This window comes from Diuraphis noxia, unplaced genomic scaffold (assembly GCF_037042655.1).
Source record: "Diuraphis noxia isolate RWA-SAM2 unplaced genomic scaffold, SU_Dnox_SAM2 contig0004, whole genome shotgun sequence".
In the NCBI taxonomy this organism is placed as follows: Eukaryota; Metazoa; Arthropoda; class Insecta; order Hemiptera; family Aphididae; genus Diuraphis; species Diuraphis noxia.
Window position 1 is genome coordinate 45,901,797 of NW_028301714.1, and position 25,110 is coordinate 45,926,906.

The 25,110-nt window shown below is 29.2% G+C and overlaps 1 protein-coding gene across 2 annotated transcripts in view; it reads left to right on the plus strand.

Annotated features, from left to right (window-relative positions):
* Positions 1-4,847: 4,847 nt before the first annotated feature.
* The window catches only part of LOC107171299 (uncharacterized), a 44,316-nt gene continuing 24,053 nt past the window's right edge, over positions 4,848-25,110 (plus strand). For both annotated transcript variants that reach the window (XR_016191507.1, XM_089226413.1), the window contains exon 1: positions 4,848-5,339. Coding sequence is in view for 1 of the 2 variants with exons in the window: in XM_089226413.1 (XP_089082539.1) it covers positions 5,195-5,339 (145 nt within the window). In the remaining variant the exon portion in view is untranslated. The remainder of the gene's footprint in view (positions 5,340-25,110) is intronic.

Consider the following 25,110-nt stretch of genomic DNA (forward strand, 5'->3'; position numbering starts at 1 on the left):
TCTTTATGAACTATTAAATAAATGTGATTACTGCTTTTTAAAGTAAAAATTAAGTTATACAGTGTACACACTACACATTAATTTTCCGTACCGACCATGTCGGGCGACAGCTAGTTTGTAAAATTCCAAGTCAAAAGTTTTCTCCGAATACGAAACTAATAATTAATTAAAAATTTGTTATTTATTATAATTAATTAATTATCTAGGTACGGCAAAAGCCACCAATATGCCAATCATGTGTCACCACAATCTCACTAAACACATCTTCGTAGCATAATAATATTGTTAATCATAAGGTCATGACAATTATAATAAGTAGGGCTAGGGTTTTAAAGCAAATACTTCTTTTTTCATATAGGTAGGAGATAGAAATTTAATTTTTATATACATCAATTAGACTCACGCTATTCTTATTCCAAATAAATCAATTTATTTTAGCTTTTTTTTTTGTTTCTTTCAGTTATTTTAGATGTCGAATTTGTATATTATGTTTATTATCATGGTTCAGATTTTATAGCATCAAAAATGCTAAAATATGCGCTATATGACCAAAAAAAACCGTAAAATATGCTCTATAAATATTCCCTAAAAAAATCAAAAATAGCAACAAATAAAAATAAATACAAATCACAATTTTATTCAATTTATCATATATTTATAAAAAAAAAACTAAAATCCCCGTATGCAGTTTAAAAAAATTTGTATGTACTGATTATCTATTGATAACTTGAATTATGACATCGTTTGTACGCAACTATTCAAAATTATCTGAGTAAATAAGAATAAAATTTCAATTCTTATTGATTCGCATTAATGATTACCATTTGTCACGAGATTTATAAAAAGTAGAAAATAAAGCGTTGAATTAAGAATATTAACAAAACATGGCACCAAAACTTCAAAAGTAGCACTAAAATTCTAAAATTCTTCAAATATGCAAAACCCACCTAGTACCCACCCACCCACCCATATTTAAGTTGTTGCTTGAGCAACACTTGGACTCTAGGTTTCACGCCACTGATTCGGAAGTTTCGGAACCAATTTTGACAACCCGAAAACGGCGAAAACAGTTTAATAATAATACCTTAATGTGGATACCTACCCAGGTAGATTGTTATAACTGTTATAAGTTATACAGTGTCCCGTGTGGATATACTATTAGCCGTAGAGGGGGGGGGGGGCTTGCTGCCCAGATAAAACCCAGTTTTTTGCCTAACTAAAAAAATTACTACGCATCATGAGATTAATGAAAACAAAATGTTTAAAGGTCAACATTTTTTGCAAAATAAATTCTATAAAAAATGTATCTTTATTCTTTTCAAGAATTAAAAAATTAAAAAATAATTTTTAACTTTTTTACCAAAAATTAAAATTATATACATGTAGCCTTTGTCTATGTGAGTCTAACACAAAAAACAAACTTATGATATATTGAATTATGATATATTTATTATCCACGGAGATATTGCAATGGGTAAGTCCTCGCGGGACACCCTGTAATTTATTTTGGAATGAACAACATAATTTTTATTTATGATTATGATTGTAAGTTATTAAAACATTGATTAAATAATTAAAATAATATTATACATAAAATTATTTTTATTATTATATGTATATTATTATATTGTCTTAAAACAATTAAATATAATTAGTCATTATATTATTTACTTTATATAACGCATTTTTACAATGGGATCATTATAAAAATGAAATAAAATGTATTTTTATTATCGCCAAATAATGAAAAGATGCTAGTTTGATGTTTGTTGGCAATTATTCTGTTAAAGAAATCAGGTTTTTCATAAACTAAAATTGTAACCAGAATGTTCATAATATTCATATATAGAAATCAAGTAGGTATAGGTACGCCTTAATTTGTGGCCGGCCCTGTCGACATATGCCAACAATAAGCGAATATTAGTGTTCCACTGATCATTCAGTTATCACTTAACACAGTAAAATACTACGAAATTCATTTTTACAATACAATTTTACTACCTATAAGAGTTTTCCAAATGAGTGTCGAGTTAAGTTAAGCTAAAAACCATTTATAGGTTGTAATTTTATCAATATCTGGGATCTATTAAAGAAACGGAAACGTTCACCTTAAATTAAAATAGCTTTATTTATTTTTTTAGCCTACTCATATCTATATTCAAATTATAATTTACAATACCTAAATTATTATAAGCGCAGTAGTTTTATCACGACTCTAATGAGTATATATTTCATTTCACTGACTTAAAAAAAATTTCTGCGTTTTAAAATAATAATGTATGGATAAAAATGGAATAATGATGGCTGTGTTTTTTTTTTACTTTTTATGTAATATTTTATTTTGTAACACCTATTAATCATATAAAAATATCAAATAATATATTATTGTAGGATGGGGTTGAATAACAAGAAAAGAAAAGAATTAAAATGAATGGTCTAACGTATTTTTATATAATTAAGAAAAAATACTATTCGGTTATAACATTAAGTAATTCTGTCACTTATTGGTACAGTACGTGGCGCACACTATATAGCTCACACGTACTATATGAACACTACTATTACACTAGTTGACAAAAGACAGAAGGCTGAAGCGCCTGAAGTTGACTATAAGTATAAGGTACGAGGAAAACCCAACGATATACCGATAGCATAGCCTACAGTCGTACACCTTATCTTATCTTATATATATAATATATATATATATATATTACTACATTATTATGCATTGAATAATATTCATCTAAAACGGCGAAGACCATACCTCAGGATATATCAAGAATAAAATATAAAAAATATATTTTATATCATCTAGCTATAGTATAGTAATGTAGGTCACATAATACTGATATACGATGTACACACATAATAAACATACATATTAATATATTATTATTATGTAAATTAATAAGAAATTAGTTTTTGGACATTTTCTGATTTTTAATTTATTTACGTTTTTCAGATTTTGCATTATATATCATGATATTGGCTGTATATACGCACGCACGCAGTGTTTATTTAATACTTTTAAAAAATAATTATAATAGTAGGTATTATAATACAAGACATTTGAATGAATAATAATAATGTAATTTATAGTTTCACTAAAAGGACTAAAACAATTATGCACTTTATTTTAATTTTTATTCAATGAATGAACACTTATTAATACTTAATAGGTAAGATTAGTGTTAAACACTTACTGATTTTATAATTAAATATATTAAATAATAATTTTGAAATCCATACTATATAATGTGCCTATATACTTCCTCACATCAAATTTGTATATCATCATAAAACACGTTAGTTAAATGTTAAATGAATATTGTTTACATTTTATAAATTACATGATAATTATCAATCGTCTTCTTCTTTACATCGTAATCGGAAATTAAATATTTATAATCATCATTCAGGTATGAAAATTAGTTTGACCATTTTATGATGGTTTTACGAAGCATACCTATCAAAAAACACAAAATTAAAAAATATTTCTTTTATTATTTTACTGAAATATTAAACATGTGAAATATTTCATACTTATAAGTCATAACTCATAACACTACCACAGGGGAAGAGCCAGGCAACAGGCAATACCAATTCAAAGATGTGTTTAATATCTCAAATGTACACTAAAAAAATTTTTTTATAGTTTTTTTCAAGAACTTTAAGTTTTTATCAGTTATTTTCTAATACTTCAAGTATTTAAATTTTCAATCATATAGGTATTAAACTAATAATATACTTTGGCGTGATATTAATAAGACACCCTCCCCTAATTTATAGTTTGATATAGCCGGATGCGTGAGTGTTCCACCAACTCAGTATACGGTTATAAAATATTTTGTCATTTTGAATACTATTCTGCAGTATTCAAAAATTTCAGAAACTCAAAACAATTCTTCAGAAAACAATTTGAATTTGCTGGTCATAGATTAACATGACGATACTACAAATAACAAACCATTAACATTTTATTGACGGTTATTCATTGTTATTATTTATTATGAATATTATTCTCTGGATGCGGTGTTGTAGCCACGTTTACTGACAAAATAATTTCATCCCTATTAATCCTCTAATATTGCATTTATTCAAATTATGATTATCAGAATTTTAAAATAATAGATACTTAAATTCCTTATTTTCAAATACTTTTTTACAATTACTATACTATTTTTTGGCATTAATCTAATGTATTGTGGTGGCCTTTTCTTCCGATGGGCTGAGTTTTGCAGGTGGGTTTTTTTGATAAACGGGAGTATCTCTATTTTGGACTTTTTGTTCCATTTGTCTACGCGTGTGATAAAAACATATTAGCTTTGCTCCCCCTCCCTCCGGAAATTGTTTTGGACTTCCGAGTTCTACTTTCGGTCGGACTATCGTCACTGAGGCCTAATCTCAGCTATATACAGTAGCGTCGATCACCTGCAACAGCTCTCGTCCACCCGTACCATGGTGCATGGCTCACACAGGATTAGCAAGCGCCCCTGAGGAGTATCTGCACTCTGCAGCCCGCCGCCGCCGCCGCCGTTGCGACGGAATTATACATTATTTTACTATTATCATTATTATCATTATTACAGTTGACCGCCACCGGATGCTCGGGTCGCCTCCCCCAACCCAACCGTCATCCACACACACACACACACACACACACACACACACACACACACACATATACACGCACATGCATACACACGTACGCGCGCGCACACACGTTTACACACTCTCTCACACACACACACACACACACAAATACACACACACACACCTTCCATCGGCGGCGGCGCGCACCGAGAGAGACGATGCGCAGCGGTGGCGGCGGCGGCGATTGTTAGTGTTCGCGCGCCGTAGCGGGTTTTATTCGGTCCGCAACATTTAGTTGCCGTAGTCACGTGCCCCGTGTGTACCGCTGCCGTCTGTCAGTCCGTCGGCGGCGTCGCAACAATTTTATCGTTATTATTATAATTAAAGCACTTGCAAGAGGTCTCTCGCGAGTTAACTGCAATTTCGTATCCGGTAGATCGGACTTTTTGAAGATACAAAAAAACCGTTTGACTCTTTCCGGGCGTCAAGTCGGTGAAGTGCGCGCGCGCTAGTCGCCCATCAACCCGACGGCTTTCGATCCGGATTCGCTACCATAAGTATAATCTGCACGTCCGCCTAAACGGTAGCGACGACACCAGTTATGGAGTCGCGCCTGCAACGGTCGACGTCTCGGTGCGACAGTTATTACTATTGCCGTCGCGCCGCCGTCGATGCTTTCCCGATGACGTCAACGCTTGTCGCCGTCTTGTTTTCTCTGATCGTCTTCCAAATCATCTCCAACACAGGTAATATACAAATATCATATATAGAACTTGTGACGATGTGTATTTTTTGCCGTATTATAGTTATTATATTTCTATTACATTTTTAACAAGTTATATAAAATAATTTATTACCTACCCAATTAAGTAGGTACCATAATCCTTAAACGAACAAATTTGTATGTTTTTATGTTTTTTATTTTTCATTTCATTTCTATATCTAAATGTACAATACGTATTTAGTTAAATTATTATATTATGTTACGGACAATAATAAGTACCTGTGTATAATAAAACGCTCGGGAAATGTAGAAATTAATTCAGCAAACATGGGCAATGACCATTTTATGCAGACAGTAGTGTCATAACGTGTGAAATAAAGTACTATCAAGTTGTCGGTGGTTGCAATTCAAGGGGGAAGTTGATTATCTCAAGGGTCGACATTTTAAGAGCAACAAAGTTTTGATGGTGTTATATATTGTGTCAGTTAACTTTTATTGTAAAAGCGAATTAGTATATTAGTATTTACAAATTAGATTGAAACATAATAATTATTGACAATACTTTATTATACTTGCTTGATTACAATCAATTTCTAAATCAGTATCTTTCGGGTAATACAAATAAGTGTTTAGTAACTGTTAATTATGATGTATAATATTATACATTTAATTTACAATAAAAAAAAGAAGGGTTTAGTAGTATTTCCTAAATATGTCAATGAAAATCCATAAATTATATAACAACTAAATGTTAAATATATGTTCATATATAAAATAATAAGTATTTTGTAACGTTAACTCACATACACTATATTATATTTAATAGTAACACAACAAGAAAATTTAATGTACCTTATAAACATAAGGTTTATAGTACCTACTCTTATATATACATAATTAATATCGATTTCAAGTATAATATAACTAGATTCTTACTTAACCTAAGCAGTAACCCATCTAAACATTTTGTTGGACAAGTGATATTTTTTGTTTTACCTATTAAATGTCTCACGACAAAAAAATCTTACGATATGGCACGAATTAAGTGCCACGTAAGGGAGCTATTCTATTTAATATGAATACATAATATGTTAGTGTTAATTGAGATGTAAACTGAATTTGCAGAGTATTTTTTTTAAGTCTTCAAGTTTTTATACTTCGACCGTAAAGTTATATATACACAATGTCAGACAGTAATTGTTAATAACGATTTGGACAAATATAGTTCAGTTTATATTTATTCAAATTAGATTGCTTAAGCTATATGCTAGATAATTACATGCAGTGATCAAGGAGAATTGTCCGAAATGTGTCGTGCTTTTCCTACCCCCGGTAAAAGCTGTACTTAGTGGGGGTAGATGCAAGTCTAACACTTTTATTATCAAACTAAATTAACGAATCAATTGATTGCACATCAAAATCATATTTTAATTTTATAATAATGAAATAGTGATCGCTTTATGAATAGTTACGTAATTTAGGTAATTGTGATTAATAAGATAATATTTATACGATGGTACCTAATCTAGTTGAAAGAAACGTTGTTGATGTAGTCTGCAGTAGGTGGCACGTATTTTAAATATTGAATTCAAAATTAAATTTACAATGTTATTAGATTATAATAAAGAAAAAATGTGTATTACATCAACACCGATATTATTTAGTATTAGTACCTAATACATATAACATGTATATAATAGAAATAAAAAAAAGATATTGATAACTGAGATACTAAATTTATGATACATAGTTCATAGCGATGTAGAATAACTACTGACTACAATAATATGTACCATCATTAATCGTGCAATCATAAAATTATATGATATAGACGTTATTATTTCTTTACATTTTTAATGAATCAGTTAATCTGAAGATTATTTTAATAAAAAAAGAAAAGAATATGTCTATTGTATAAATTATAAGTACATAGGTATATATGTTTCTATATAAAACTCTATATAAATATATACCTAACATAGTTTTTAAAATTAATTAATTTATGTTTATGTTTAGCATTTATAATAAACACAATTTATCATTTGTGCACAATCAATTATTAATTCAATTTTTATTTCTCAATTTGTTTAATCAGGGCTAAATTAAAGGCTATAGAAGGGGGGTTAAGTGAGTTGAATCCCAGAGTTCCTATACCTACATTAAAAAGACCTTTGGGATTCTATTTTGTCAAGGCTATAAAATTATATAAATGTTCTATTTCACAAGTATCAACGTACAACGTTTAAATATTTAACTAGAATCAGTAGGTATATTATAATATGTAGGGCTTTTGCTGATTGCAATGAGCGTTTCTTTCACGGAAAATGGTTTTGAATATTTACAATCATAATTAAAGTTACATATTATTTTTCAATTCTCAAGTTCATATGTGGATTTCTGATTGTAATTTACCAAATATAATAGTATATTCATGCTTTAAATGTACAAAGTACACACTATACATGTATTCGAGTAGTGATGACATTAGAGCACCCCATAAAGATAAATTCAATTATAGCCGTTTACAAGTCCTATAGATATATATCGTTATCTACTGTTTGATTTATTAATCGTTTGATATTCGCCAATTATAATAAATTTAATGCAGTAAGTTTGAATACGCAGAGTCAATATTTATTTCACAAGTGTTGAACATCATTGTACATGAATGTACGAAATAGATAAAATGAAACGCGCACGATTTAATTTTTGGCAAGATGCAGACTAAGTTGGTGGTTATATGCCAATGAAAACTATCTCATGCAATTTAAGTTTTAAATTATTATTAAATACTTTTGTCTGAGATAACTTGAACGAAATTTAAATTTGCAAACGTGGTTTGTATTTATAATGGTTTATATTTTCAATTATAGTACGATAAACGAAGGCACATCTTCATTAAAATTGTAATGGCAAAATTCATAAGAAATATTATGAAAATTTAAAAAACCTGCGTTATATTATCGATAGCTGATGAAGTGATAAACCACAATTCATACCTTAATTGCATGTTATTAAAACGTTGTTAAAGCTAAAGATGTTTATATATAAATCCAACACAACCTTATGTTTAATGGTTTAAAATTAAATGATGTTCACAATCTTAAGAAGATAATCTTCCAAGTAAATAGGTATTCTTCACCAAAATATTATATTTATATACACAGAGAATGCATTAATTCTTGTGTTTATTTCCCGATAAAGATAGTATACCTAATAATGATTTTTTTTCAAAATTATTTGGTTTAAAATAAAAGCATAATAGTTGTTTAATGTCAAAGAAATTTCTTAAACACAATATTGAAAATAACTACACAACTTTAATTGAATTACAAATAAATTATACTTGTAGTAGTTTAAATATTCTTATATAGATGAAATTAAACGAATATCATATTATCATTACTTATTAATATTTTGCTCTATATATAATATATATTATGCTCATATTTAATTGTATTTTGTTATTGATTTTAGTATTAATACTCGTTTCCTAAGTATATATAAACGAAAAAAATATATATAACATTAAATTATTCATTCTGGTGTTATTTTAAGAAATGTATCAAAAGATTTTATTTTTAAAACATTTCAACTGTGATTTCAACCTTTATTTAAGTCAATATATTCTAAGATAATATTGTAACAATTAATTTTAATATACCTATCTACAATGTTCTGAATTACTTTATAATGATAATTCAATTCTTTTTAATTTTCTTAATGTATTTTTTGTAAACATATTCAACAATGTCTTAAAAACGAATTAAAACTTTATTTATCTCTAAATTTTGTCATAACAAATTATTTCTTCGTCAGTTATAATGTAGATTTAAAACTAAAAGTTATTACACTTGCCCAAAGTTTTATGTTTTATATATTAATTAACATTTCCATGTAGATATATATTAAACTTGATAATATAAATTTATATTAATTAAATCATAAATATTTGACGGATCAGTTGATTGATGTTTCTATGCTTAGTTACTTTCTAATACTCAACATTTTTATAAAATGTGTAAATAACAAATCTTTTAGATTAATAACTAGGAATAAATAAATAAATAAATATATATATATATATATTATATACATACATAGTAGTATAATTAATGACATCATGTTTTAATCTTAGTATTTTACCTGAAAAAAATTTAGAAGAAAATTATTCACGTCTTATTTGTTTTTCAATGTTTTGAATAATAATAAAAAAATAATGGGTTTTTTCTTAACAAAGTACCTAAAATATAAGCTATATCAATTTTTTTCAACTTATGTAATAATGTCATATTTTATATATTAAAATAAAATAAAATTAGGTTTCAGTCTTGCATAAGAAATTGCTTTATATCGTTATAATACAATTATCAGTCCCTATTTGTTTTATTCAATCACTTTAATAACATTGGCGTTATTATGTCTTACTACAACTTTTTTATATAGGTAACTATTTAATAATTTTATATAAATAAGAAAATAATAGAAAAAAAAACAAGTGAACATTTTTTAATTAAATTTGGTTTTGCAATTGGGCATTTATGTATGTAATATTTATGTACCTATGAACATTAGATTCCTTTAGATTTGTTTTAACATAGTATAGCTCGTAATACCTAGTATATATAGAAAATATACACTTTTTATATTTATATATAGATATTATTTTTAATGATGAAAAATTAATACTGCAATGATTCTTATCCTATGTATTGTCTCACAATAAAATCGTACAGAGTATCTACCTACATTTTATTCTAAAAATCATTATCAAGGTTTTAAAAATTTTTATTAACTGCGTATTATTTTTGTATCAAACTGTTAAAAATAAACCGTGTTTTTTTAAGCAAATGAATAAAATTGTGAGAGTACTTTTTTTATAAAAAAAATATATTTCTATAATATTCCTGTTTGAAAACTTGCACGATGTTACGTATTAAAGGATCTCAATGTTGGCTTACTAATGGCTATTTAAAGTTATGCATGTGTCTTCGTTTTATTTTAATCTTCTCTCGTAAATATGTAATTCGCAATCGCAAACCTCAGACACGAAAACATTATTATTAATTTGTCCTCTCGTTCTATTCGATCAACATACCATAATAAATTATTTGCATCCCGTTTTTTCTACTCTTATTATTGTATTCCGCGGTCATTGTCCACTATCATCAGATTATAATCTCCACATCCTTCTGTAGTCCTTTCTTCGGTTGTTTTGTCAATCAATTTCACACTGATCTCGTTTCTTTCGCATTGACCGGTTTTTTTTTTCATAAACCATATCTACCCAAGCATTCACGTGATTTATGACTGGATCTCTATAATGAACCGTAAAAGCCATCAGGAATCATTTTATCTTTAAATATTACGTATGATAAGAACTGGAGAGATAATAATACTTCTCTCTATAGAGGATAGATATTATAATGTATGAAAAAAATAAACTTTTGCGTTTTAAATAAATGGGGGTTATTTAAATTAATTTTGTATTGAACTATATACATTTTCAATAATAATTAATAGCCACAGTCTAAAATCTGAAATTGGAATTTTTCAACCTTATGAATATTGATTTAACAATGTTATCATTTTAATGGTTTTATACAATGCGTCAGTCGCAGTGGCTCAACCTGCAGGGCCTCACTGGGCTGTATAAAAGAAAATTATTAATATGTTTATCTATTCTTGAGTATACTTAAAATATGGATGAATTATTAACTAATAATGATTTTATGATAATTCGTGTGATTATCATACCACTATTACTATGAAAACTATTTCACAATATTCGGCACATCTAATGAAGTATGGACCGAGGGCACCCCTTGAAAAAATACTGGTTGCATTATTGGCATCAATAAATAATGTAGTTTAATAGTTTTATTTTATTTAATTAAAAAAAAAAATTTTTCTTTTGATAAATTTAAGAATAAAATTAAAATATATTATGTAATTAAAATTTAAAGTACATAAGTATACTTTTAAATTATAAATAAATAAACTTATACATTAATTATAAAATAATTTCAGTAGAAAGTGAGATCACCAAGAAATATTCAATACATATCTAATATATTATACTATATACATAATACATACATAACATCTATATTTTATTTATCAACAAATAACAATCATAGCGAGTGTAGTCTCTTTTTACACTATAATTAGGGTACCTGATTAAGAGAAATACAATTCAAAGCATAATATATTATTATTCAACGTTTCAAGTAGAGACCTATGCGGCTATACATAATTTACTGTGCTGTATTGTTATTGGTGAACCGTCCTGTATTAAATTTGTCATGCATCGTAGACTACATCAAGCAGCTGTGAGTTTTTATATATTATAACTATTTCCTTTTGTATAATAATAATATGCACTCGTACCCGTGCTCTGTTGGCCTATCTATTTTTAGACGAACACTTCCACGGTCGATAGCGAACTGGCGCGTATATTAAGAAATTGATATGAAATGTGAAAACAGAACATATACCACCAACAACATTAGTGTACGGTTGTTAGTCCCGCCGACCAATGTTAAGTGAATAAATAATCACGTACTGAGTATAATAATTATAAAAATATATTTTATTTTGAAGTGTTTTCTTATATCTTGATTGGTAGCATATTTAAGGGACTGTTATCAAGATGAGAATTGATCAGTAAGAGGCGTGAGGGTTGAAGAACTGTGTTTTTATAATAACTTTTAAAGTTATATAAAATAACAATTCTAAGAAAGTTTATACATTTTGTGAAATGTGTAGTTGTGAAATATATACGATATACGATATACCTATCGGAATTTTAAATTCTATTTTGTAATTTGTGTTGTGTAAACATGGAACATCAGGAGTTGCGCGAGAATTGTTCGAAATGGTATTTCTGTAAAACGGTAAAAATATCATACATTTCGTAAAAGCTTAAAATATTGCATGAATTCTCCACACTTATATAACGTTATTCTCATTAAACATTGTTTATGTTACGAGTGAATATTATACTTTAAAATTAAATTATAACAATGTAATAAATAATTAATAAAATATGTAGTATAAATTATAATGGCGTAATTTTTGTACGACACTCCGGGTTTTTAATTAATATTTCCTATACAAATATTAATAATAATATATACCAGAGCCGGTCGTATTATTCGTATTGGTGTAAACTCGATCATAATAATAATAATATTATAATTACTGCTATTATGTAGGCCGATGAGCTGAAACCAAACAAAGGGATAATTTATGTGGGCGTTTATTGGAAGGGAGTATACGCATTACACGTTCTGACGTTCATTTCTTGCCTGAAAATGAAGTTTACCGATAATATAATTGTTTGTGAATATAAATACAGGTGCATGTTTTTGAACGTGCTATGTGTGTACTGTGTATAACAGACTTGGCTGGAGGTGAATATAATATGACATTATGACGCGCACATATACGACCTATACGTCATACTGTATAGTACACTTTCGTGTGTTTAATGTACGGATTTAACACTGCAACTATATAATATGGTTCGTATTCAACAATATATTTCTATTTTCTAATGTTACATGTTTACGTGTTACAGTGGTAATTTTAATGGATTAAAATATAATAATAGGTATTATCCCGGTATAGGTAAAGTCTGTTTCGGCGTATATAGCTGTAGATTGGTAGGTACTCTACGCTTTAGTCATTTCGTTCGAGATTAATTTGGTTTACTGCAATCCCCTAGTTTTGTACCAGATACCTATAAAATAATATCTGTCCAATCGTCACGTATTACTTATTATATTGTATTACATAACCAAAGTCCTGTTAATACTTTAAAAGCTTTTTTTGTTGTTGTTAAAACATAATATTATATATATACCTCTACAAACAGTGAGTAGAATTATTCCAATATTTAGGTTCGCATATTCCGTTGTGGATATTTTAAAACGTACTTGTTGGAGATACCCGAGAATCTCGAAAATCTCATTTATCTTCTATTTTGTCATTATTAAAATGTAGACCCTTATAACGCGATAAACTACATGATATGAGCACGCGGCGGTAGCCTTCACGAACTTCATTATAATCAAATTACATAGGTGACTGGCGACCGGCTTTATACTTTATATTGTTAATTACAATATTATAATAGGTTTAGAGGTGTACAAAATCGGTCAGAGTGTCGGGCCATTAACCATTTTGATATTAGTATATTAATATAGGTAATTACGTTATACTGAAATCATGTGTTATCTAACTTTTATGAGTGTCCCACCGCAGTGTCAACGAAGAACCGTCTAAACTTTTAGGTTTACGCATATATTATACTATAGTGATAAATGATAATAGGTAATATTATTATATTTTAAGTCTTTTGACTCAAACTATACTCTAAAATATAGTTTATACTGTAGACCGTGATCACGAAGATGTCACCTGCACGCGCGGGTACACCGATGGTTTCAAAGTTGCACACTTGCACGTAGTGTCCGTGATGATATATATGCAGTGTGCATCAATATAAATTATATAATAGGCACGTTGTGTATATATAAACGCATTAGGATAGATTTATTTATTTAAATGTGAAATTAAAAACAATCTCGTTCACAAATGTCGAATAATCTATCTATAATAGTTTAGTAATGTTATAATTGCATAGGTACGCGCAGTGCTGGTGGGCAGAGAGAGCATTGTCGCGCGAGTAGGTACTCTGCCCCTATATACTATATATAGTGCATTTCACCTAGCAGCTATGTGGATATTATGCATATTGTGCACTGCAGTGAGTCGTATAAACTCGCACTGCTGCATAGACGAACGGTTGCGCTAACTTATATTTTACTCGTATAAATAATTTAGGCGCACGACGGTCATCATGATGCATATTATTATTATTATACGAAACTCGAGCAACGGTCTCCGAGTACAATGTACGAGAAAGAGAAACGGCGATACGATATCATAATGAAATATAGGTACACATCGAGCTGGAAGGAAAACCGACCTGGCGCGTTGGACCGAGACGTAGTGGCTAGCCGATGCGGGCGCAACGCACACCACAATATATAGTGATAATAATATAACAATAATATCTGCGTATAGGAGCGTGTCGCGCGGAGCATACGGCCAACGTCGAGTTCTGCAGTTGTACTCATATGATATATGTGTATAAAATAATACTAATAATGGTATATTATCTAGAAGAGACGAACCGACGACCCGGTAACCGGTATGCGTGACACACACGCACACGTGCTGCAGGCATTCTTTTACGTGAAATGCTTGTACTATGTATACGGTTTCCATAATAATAATAATATTGTATTGTACGATGATATTATTATCGCGCACAAAGCAACACACATAATATTATATGACGTGTAGTTATTATATTTTCGCGGTTTGATGACGACGGCCGCCGGACCGCAGTCTGCGGAACGCGACTCCAACAACCCGTAACGTGAACGGCGAACGCGTGTTCCGACCCAAACTGGTTGCGAGTGGAGAGAGACGGTTAGATCAGCCCCTTTCGACCCCGTCTGCGTATACCATTATACGACCGTGTGTGCATGTGTGTGTCGCAATCGGCCGTTGTGCTCTGTTGGCGTACGACGACGACAACAACGTTTTTTCGAGGAGACCAGCGGAACGCTTGTATAATAATCGTCTCTCGGCGTTTCCGGTAACTATAAAACGTAGTTATCTCGGACTTGAGAGCAGGTGCTGCTGCAGCTCCAACGCGCGAGACCTGACCGAGCTCGGGCCAGAGGGTTACGACCGCGGCAGTCATGTTTCCGATAATAATTGGCTGCCGATCTGATGACGAACCACGCGCAACGATCGCGACCGTCAATAATAATATTATACATAATAATATTATTATTATTATTATTATCATTGACGTCGTTGTCATCGTTGTTTGTTGAGATTATTGTCTTTTGGCTAATGATACCCCCGATCGCCTTCGGTCGATTGTGCACCGTAGTAATCGATTCCTGTAGGCTGTTCCGACCAAGACGTAACGGGTTTTCGATGTTTACGCTCAGTAAATCGCCCCTGAAGATTGTGCACACGCGTTGCGATCGCATAATTCGATACGCGCTATTCTTTCGCATCGACATATACACCGTTTACCTCCACCATGTGCCGCCAAAGCGATGTGCGGCCGTGTGTGGCGTATAATGATATTATTTTAATAAAACGTTCCGAACTCAAACAAAATGCGATGACTTTAATCCCGAGTTCATCGCAATACAATATATTATATAGTTTGTTGTAGTCATATACCTACTATTGCATTAACTGTCTCGATGCGCCTATCCAGAATTCATGCGTTTATTATACCGATGTCCTAAACTTTTAATTGGCTATCTGTTCATGCCAACAATAATCTGCATCGGATAGACGTATCCCTTCGTCGGTCGTGACGGAAATGGCGCAGAGTTTTATCAACATTCAAACAATACAATTAGAAACTAAAATCAAACTGATTTATGTATATAGAATATAGACGCAGTGGTATTGTTCATGGTCTGTAAAAATCTATTTTATTAAATTTATTTTTTCAGTGACCTTTTATGTTGCACACGATACAGTGATTTTTTGAACAGGACAATAATACTCATTATTATGAAAAGTGTTGACATTTTTCAAAACTTATGATCGAGAATTTCAAACATTTTATGTTGTTCTAAGTTTTGCATCCTTAAGTTAAACGAAAATGTATTATTAAATTTCATAATATATCACGTTTTTGTGAATATTGAATGAATAGTTTTTTATTTATGAGCATTATTAACAGTTTAAATAGATTAAGATGAGTAAAAAGCAGCAAGGTATATTTCGTGATCTTTGTGATCCAATATTCCGTTAAAAGTTTCACTGGTTTCAGCAGTAAAAAAAAATTATATTTGTTCAGCAGTTGATATTTATATCCATAAAATAGTTAAATAAATATTCTTTTTTAGATTATTAAATTAAAGATAAATGTTGTGCTTGAAAAACTAGAAGTTTTAATGATTATTGTATATTATATATTAGGTATTTGTAGTGATATTGTGCATGTATATAATCAGTCAAAACTAGAACTTTTGACTTTCATACGATCGTTTCAAGAGTTTCCAACGTTTGTTAATCCCGGGACGAAAGTATTTCGTTTTAATTAAAAAAGACAAATACTTTTAGTCTAAATTAGGTATTTCTATTTGCCACACTATACCAACTATTAGAATTAATTCTGTTTTATAAACTTTAAATCACAGCATCTTCCGTGCACGTTAGTTTTTTGTTTCGTATTCTACACCATTTCGACGCCAATTAAGATATATTTGATTTTATATCTAAATTCTGTATGGGAAGTATTTAATACTCAAACGTGTTTTAATATATATATAAAAAAAAAAGGTTTCTTTATTAAAAACTCTTAATTGAGTTTTAATTGTGAATTAATCCCGGCAAACAAGTGGGTTAGTTAGCCGGGCTGTCGTCTAGAATATAGTGAATAATCCTTATGAAATCAAATTTTAATCAAGAACGAAGAAACTTTTCATTTCTATACCACCACGGACTGTGACTAATTTTGTATTTGCTGCAATTAAGAGAAATTGAATAAACGTACACGTTAATTAGATATGGCAATTCGGACACACGTCTATATATGATAATTGGGTTTCGGCAAATGCATTCAAAGCGAGTGCGTGTAAATTATAAAACAACAAAGTGACATCGTAATTATATCACGCATTGTTACTGTTCAGCAAAATAAACATTGAATGGTTACAATATAATACATCGGTAAAATCGAGGTGTGGTGGTTCAATAAAATATTGTAATACGTCGAAATTTGACGCCGCTGAAGTGCTGGACACATACAATAATTGTATTTGTATATATTATAATATATTATTGTTTATTATAACACCGATAGTAATTATTGTCACATCGATGAATTATTTTGTATTTAAATGAGCGACTGACGTGGAAACTAATAAATTATTTCACGCGAGTGAACACAAAGTGAGTGGAATATTTTTTGTGTGTCTGTCTAAAATTGAAAATTTGAAAATGTATTTTAAATTACATTGTTTTTCATAGTAGTATCTATATTGGTAAATAATCTGATCTGAAAAAATATAGTTGATATTTAATTTTATATCGATATGATGTCATCATAGTACTATCTGATTCATCGATACTTTTGCAAATGTTTTTTTTTTCATGAAACTATTTTCATCATATTGAGAAAAAGAAAGATATAGTACATTCATTACTCGGAGTTGGAGATGTGGATATAATCGAATGTATTTACTTTTTATTAATTGTATGATTTTTCTTTTAAAAATGTAATTTAAGCCATTCATTCAATCATACACAACTACAAAATATGAATCAAAAGTAATCTAAACGAAATAATTCAAGCATATTGAATTTCATAAAAAATTATGTATGCAAATTATTTAAAAATGTTGACATCAACTTTTGTGAATGTTTCAACTTTCAAGTTGACTAAAAATAATGATTTGATATTGTGTTTTATGTTTAAAATTCTAATAGATGTGATTTGTATTTAAAGTTACACTTTAGATAGGATAATAATATATCCATGTATAAAAATAACTTATTACCTACAGGCTCCAGGCGATGAATCTATTTATTTTTTTGTAAATAAAAAAAAATATTAATAATAGCTACTTAGATTTGGTGCATAATACATATTTAACAGTCTTACCGACGCATAATAATGCCATTAAATGCGAAATATAGCGATACAAGTTATGTCCAAAAAAATAATAAAATAAATAAAATATCCTTTTAAATTATGCAGACTTTCTTACATAAATATTTTAAATTTAGTTATTTTAAATACATATTCCAATGTCAATTTTTTATCAATATTATATTCTACTGTAGAACATGACTATTTTGGTACCAAAAAATTGCTCATCATAGCCTATCGATGACATTCTTCCACATAATAATACACCACCACCCATACAATAATAACGCTGAAAATAGAGGAGTAAAAAAACAACAAAAATATTAGTTACCATTATAATATTATGTTATCCTCCGAAGCGCAATCCTTCGAAAAGTGCAATGCGTGCGTACAAATGGCACATTCCACTGTGCATCTTATCATATGAGGTACGACCATTATGTTTTGTCCATGACACGCAGTTTACCAACACGGTTAGTTTATAAAATTATTTTATTAAAAAAATGAATTTTAGTAATAGTGGACTGTATATTTATTTTATATAATTTATATCACGAGTGCGTAGCCGACAGTTCGACGACAGCGACATTCATTGTTTAAAATTATTTATATCTACGGGACTATCCTTTTGGGAAAAAAATTAGATATATACAGATTTACAATCAAATTATAGTTACAATTTCAAGATAAGAAAAATACATATTTCTTATACATATATATACATAGGTATGATGGTATAACTATAAACCGAGGCGGGAAATATCAACATTGACAAGATGTATTAATCGTGTGATATGTTCATCCACTAATTATAACTAGAGATGCAATGCAGAATAATTTAAAAGGAGTATGATTTCTAGAAATACGTTATATTATAGTATAATAATAATAGTCGTGTCGTCATAAAACAACGATACAGCAGAATAAAATTATATACCTATGCATTATGTTATAATGTGTGTAATCCACTGGCTTACGATAAATAATTACTCTACACAAGGCGCTTGACAATATCCAAGGACGTGCTTGAAGAAATGCGAATTTCTCTGTGTAATATGAACTTGTATTAATATATATATATATATATATATATATATATATATATATATATATATATATATATATATAAATATGGAAGTGTGTGTACACTGTACCATAATATTTTAGTGTATAATATAATATCACAACAGTATGAAATAATTGAGAAATCGATTTTTTTTTTGGCGGAAAATTTGTAAAACACTTACATAGAATATAATGAGTTGGTTATAATAATAATTATTTTTACCTACCTTTTATTTCATTGAAATTTAAAAATTAACGTTATTAGTCGCGCTGATTTTGTTATGTTGTACATTTAAGTAAAAATACAATTTAACATTTTGTGTTTAATTACATCATGTTATGTTTAATGCATCAATTATTTATTTTGTATTACTTATTTATAAATATAATTATTAACCAATTATTACGTATTATTCTACTACTTATACGTTGACAAACAACGAAAATAAAAATGTGTTATACTCCCATTGAAATTCGAAACTATAATTTATGTACTTACCTCATCGTTTTTAAAATTTTGGTTTGTGCACACTTTCGATCAGGATTAATCAAAAAGTTTTATTTATCATTGTATCCTATTTAACATTTTGGTTGATGCTTTTGGTAGGTTTTTCAAAGTAGATATATTTATTACTTTTATTTTCTGTTCTGTTACTTTAAGCGTAAGGAATAATAACTGAGTCATCAGAAAAAAAAACGGAAGAAGTCTCAGATGGTTTTTTTTAAAACTACTTTGAAAATCAAAAGATAATATATGGTTTGGGACTCTTGAGAATTTATATAAAAAAAAAAAACCATATTAGCGGTTTATGGTTTATGGTGATAACTGAACTATGTGTTAGCATATTATAAACATTAAACGCACGCGTATTACTGGCTATTATAACTCATATAATAGTAATATAGGCAATATTCTTCAACAGCATAGATAATAAATATTTAAAAACAAAATATAATATTATTAAATAATATTTTATTTTAAAACATTAACTATGATACAATAAACAATGTTCAATTTTTTTGGAATTTTACGAGAATTTTCGAGTATTTATACGGTATAGACATAATATAGCACATTACCTATTTAATATAGTTAGTATATTATACGTTAAAAGTAATAATTATGCTTCAAATACTAACCTAACCTGTAAATACAATTTCCGGTTTAACTTTGGTGATGATTATAAGTCTCCGTTTACTTTAACGATAAAATACCGTTTATAATTAATATAAAATACTTACATACATTCCATATAGGTACAATACAATCTAACCTACACATTAATTGTAGATATATAGATTATGTAACTAAATACTACCTAATAATTTGTTTTCGTATATCGATAACTACCCATAAATATATGAGACGTGAAGGGCTAAGCGCCAAAACTTTTTTTAAAAAATCAATGTAACGTTGGACTTAATTACGACCTCCGACGCTAAAAAAATGATAAAATTGTCCTATTTATTTTGTGCTTATGCGCGTTATAATATTATATACGTTATACGTATATAATATTATCATACGTTTATGTAAACATCTTAGCATTTTTATTATATGAAATCGAACGTACGATATATTATAATGCAAACTATATAGACACATAGTGCGATAGTCGATAATCTTATGAATTTTTAATAATAAACAATAACAGTTATTATCATGAAAGGATTATGATATTGTTTTTTTTCTTTATTTATATATACACAATCTGTTCCTAAAAGGTACAATAAGAGTATTTGCTATAAGTTAAATTAGTAACATGAGAAATTTGATAAAAGAAGCCACCCAATGATGACACTTTTAGTTTTGAATTAATATTTCTATGTTAAAAGATCTCTACACCATGATATTGTTTTTTAAAATTAAACCATTATTGATGGTCAAATGGTCTAAGTGAAGTTATTATGCCATCGTTGTTCTATCAAATGGGCCTAGATTTAGTCAATTTGATTTTCTATATATTTTTATTTGTTGAGGTTGAGACTATTATATTCAACATTATGCCATTGATAGTGTAACCTCGCGTATGGCAGAAAATCCAAATTAAACTGTTTTCCGTAATATTTTATAAAACGGCGGCGGCGGGCCAAAGGATTTCGCGCGTGGTGGTTGCTAAATTTAAACGTTGCATTGGGTCGCCAACTCGACGACGACGGTGCAGCAGTTTTTATTATATATTTATGTTTTTTTTTTTGAAGCGACCGTGTTCGTTTTTGTGATTTCGTTGCTAATAATAATATTTTAGCGATGAGGCTAAGTATATTATTTTAAACGTAACGAACGCATTATATTTATGGTATATCTTACTCATCGAAAGAACTCTATAATATTGTATGACATTTTTATATTATTATATACATTATGACATCTTTCGATTTTCTTAAATACATTAGTACCATAAATTAAACCTTTATTATGTGTATGAGTGTATGACATGCATTTTGTTTTATTAATCACGATTACAGACGGAAAATAATTGGTTTTGGAAAATATGATTTAAGATCTGACGTACCAACCTGCATTATACTTTGCCCACGTTTTGTTCTATAGGTATCCGTATTTCAATGGAATACAATATTTATTATACTTTTATATAATACTATTTTATTTCCACTTAATATCGCCCAAGTCCGCGGAAATAACTTGGAAATAGAAAATAAAAACGTTTTCATGAAAACAGGCTTTACTAAATAATCGGTTATGAATTTCGACGAATCGACTTCGTTAAAAAAAAACAACATTTCATGAATGAAAATGCACAACAATGTAATAATAAGTCGCCAAAATGTAATACTCGTGTACGGCTATAATGCTATATATATATGTATGTATTATATTACTTTATAACTATATCCTAATATACAGCGTGCGTATATAATGCAATATTGAAACGTCCATTAGTCTTAATAGGATTTCGAAAATAAAAGCTAGTTCCGAAATAAATTGTATCTTTCTCCGGGAATACGTATATATTACAACGGATGTTCACAATATGTGCGGGGGTCGTTGTCATAGAACAACTAAGATTTCGTCTCGGACGGGAAATATTATATACGACACATCCGGTAAGACGAGCTCGGGGTCGATTTCTGCCCGAAGAAAACCCGTGCACGACCCCGGCGCAAGACGGACGCCAAACGTTTCATTATATTGACTCTTTTTTTCGCGGCCACTATTAAAACGATATAGGATTACGTGACGATAATAATAATAAATAATAATAATAATAATATTGTGTATACGAGGTGCGCTCGTGTCCAGTCATTTATTATTGTCTCGGATCGTCTATTTTTATGACACACCCACCGTGATCTATCCACCTGGTACTACCCCGTCAGTACCACACCGTCTGCGTGCATGGTTGACGACCGGTCCCACACCGGAAGTCTGCCACCACCGTTTACCGGAAGGAAATTCACCTCACGCGTGTGCTCACGCGTAGATTTATAATTATTGTTCAGACACTGACACAATATAATATAATATTACATACAGTGTATAAAATATTCCTATACATACATATATATAGTATTGACTGGTTATTGTCGGTTTCACAGCCCATTGCCCAATTTGGCGTTCGTTTAAAAATCATTTTTCCACAACGTGTCCCATTAAACTACGAATAGCGCAAAACTAGTATTATTCCCTCGACATTTATTTAGAGTTGTGTCGTTAATACTCGTTAAAAAATAATATTACTATAAAATAGTCTGAATGATAATATTATAGTAATTTACATCGTGTGTACCAATATTATATTATAAAATATGTGTATAGTCGTTTCACATTTGCTCGCGTCCGAGAATATGAATTGCTGAATCAACTTACGACCAACACTATAGCCGCATACAATCCCAAAGAGAAAAATAACATTTTAAAAGTATTAATAAAATATTAGAACAGAATGAAAATATTGTTGAAAATAATATTCATCACAATGTGAAAATATTGTGAAAACATAATATGGAAATGTTTTTTTGGCAAGAGAAAAAACGTCCTCACAATATTATAGCAAAATATTTTTACAACGTTTAGTTTTCAAATTAACAAAACGTTTCGAAAAGGTATTCATGATAATATTTTATTTCAAATATACGGTGACCGAATATTTTAAATCTAATTCAACTATATTTTTAATACAATGTTTTACAGGAAACCGTCTACAATTAATATTCTCAATATATTAATATTTTCAATTTGCGATGCGGTGATATTATAATTTATTACACCGTTCGTCGGTGCGCACAATATTGTACAATTGCGTATAATATATAATATGTTTATTTTTCGTTTCACATTTACTCACGTCCAAGAATGCTAATTTCTGATTAACTTACGATCTACACTATTAGCCTGCTCACAATAATGTCTATTATAATGTAAAATAATAAGTCCTATCAACTTAAGTTATTACTAATATTACCTATACGCAGTTTTAAACACGGTCTTCGGGATTTAATTCGCATTTACGAAACGCGTACATTAATTCGCACCTTTAATTCTCTCTATTCAGCTACTATCACGTTTGTATCATACGTAATTGTATATTTGACATTTGTATACGAATACGACTTATAATATATAAACCTAAATCCCTCGTCATGATAATATAATATAGCTCCATTATTTATCTCACACACAGGTAAACGCTGTAATCAGAATTACTTTCCCATTATAATACGTATTATGGATGTAATATGAAAGCTTATTATATTTAAACATTTGTTAATGAAAGGCATACGGTTAGTGATTAAATATTAATATATTCATCAAAACTTACGCTACGTTACTATAATAATATTTTTAGTGTATATATATATATATATATATATATATATATATATAAGCAATAATTATTATAATCATGACCACTCCAGAGAATAAAACATTTATAGTTTTTTTTATTTGGTTCTTAAAAATACAGATAAAACATAAAAAGGTTTTCAGTTCTACTTTAATCGAATACACGTTTTTAAAGTTAAGATAACTACAGTTTTTGCAACCTGTGACTTAGGAATGATAAAAAGCAATACATATAAATACTTAGGTAATTATCATATAAAGAAAATAATATTAAATTATTTGTTTTTAAATTTATATACAATACTATTGAGTATTAAATATATTATATACGTTTTATCAAAGAACTAGGTACTTATGAAAATAATAAAATAATATTTTAATTTACAAACAATAAAATCTATACTACCGGACACCACGGTAGCCATTGCTCTCAGAGAATAAACAAAGGGTTTCGGTCAGGTTTCTGTACTAAAAATTTTCAAAAGCTCATATCCCAATATTGATTTTTTTTAATTAGATATGCACTGCACAATCCTATGCCACGTTATGCGTATACAGCTTTTTTCTTCATTTTTTTATTTCTTCTCTTTTTAAATTCGGGGTCAATTTGAAACAAACAACCGAATGCATGGTCGGTGAATGTAAGCATGTATATATTTTTTTAATGTTATTTTGACGTTCCGAACATCTGTCGTAACTGCCAAAAATGATAGACACCATGTCGAATTAAGTGCACTACAGCAGATGAGACCATTGCGGTCCGCAGCCTTCGATATCGTTGCGCCATCGAAAATTATTATGTGTAACATTTACGGCCGGCCTATACACCGTTATTCTCGGTCAAATTGGTTCTAATAGTAATAATATTTTATGTATTTTTCGGCATCAGTGGTTACAAATAAACAAACATAGGTAGTCAACAATGTGGTGAGTATACGCGTTGTCTACGGAAATACAAATTTTTTCCAATTTTCTATTATTATATTAAATCATATAATATTTTACCTCCGAACGTAGGATAGTAAAACATATAATAACATACGAATACATATATATATATATTTATGATACATACTTATATGAGGAGAGAGAAGGAGATAGATAATATTACGTTAGAAATTTCCCACGAGTATACACAGAAAAAAACAAATTATTCATATTATAATATAATATACGTACATATAAGCAATATTATTATCTATAGTTTTGTTAGAA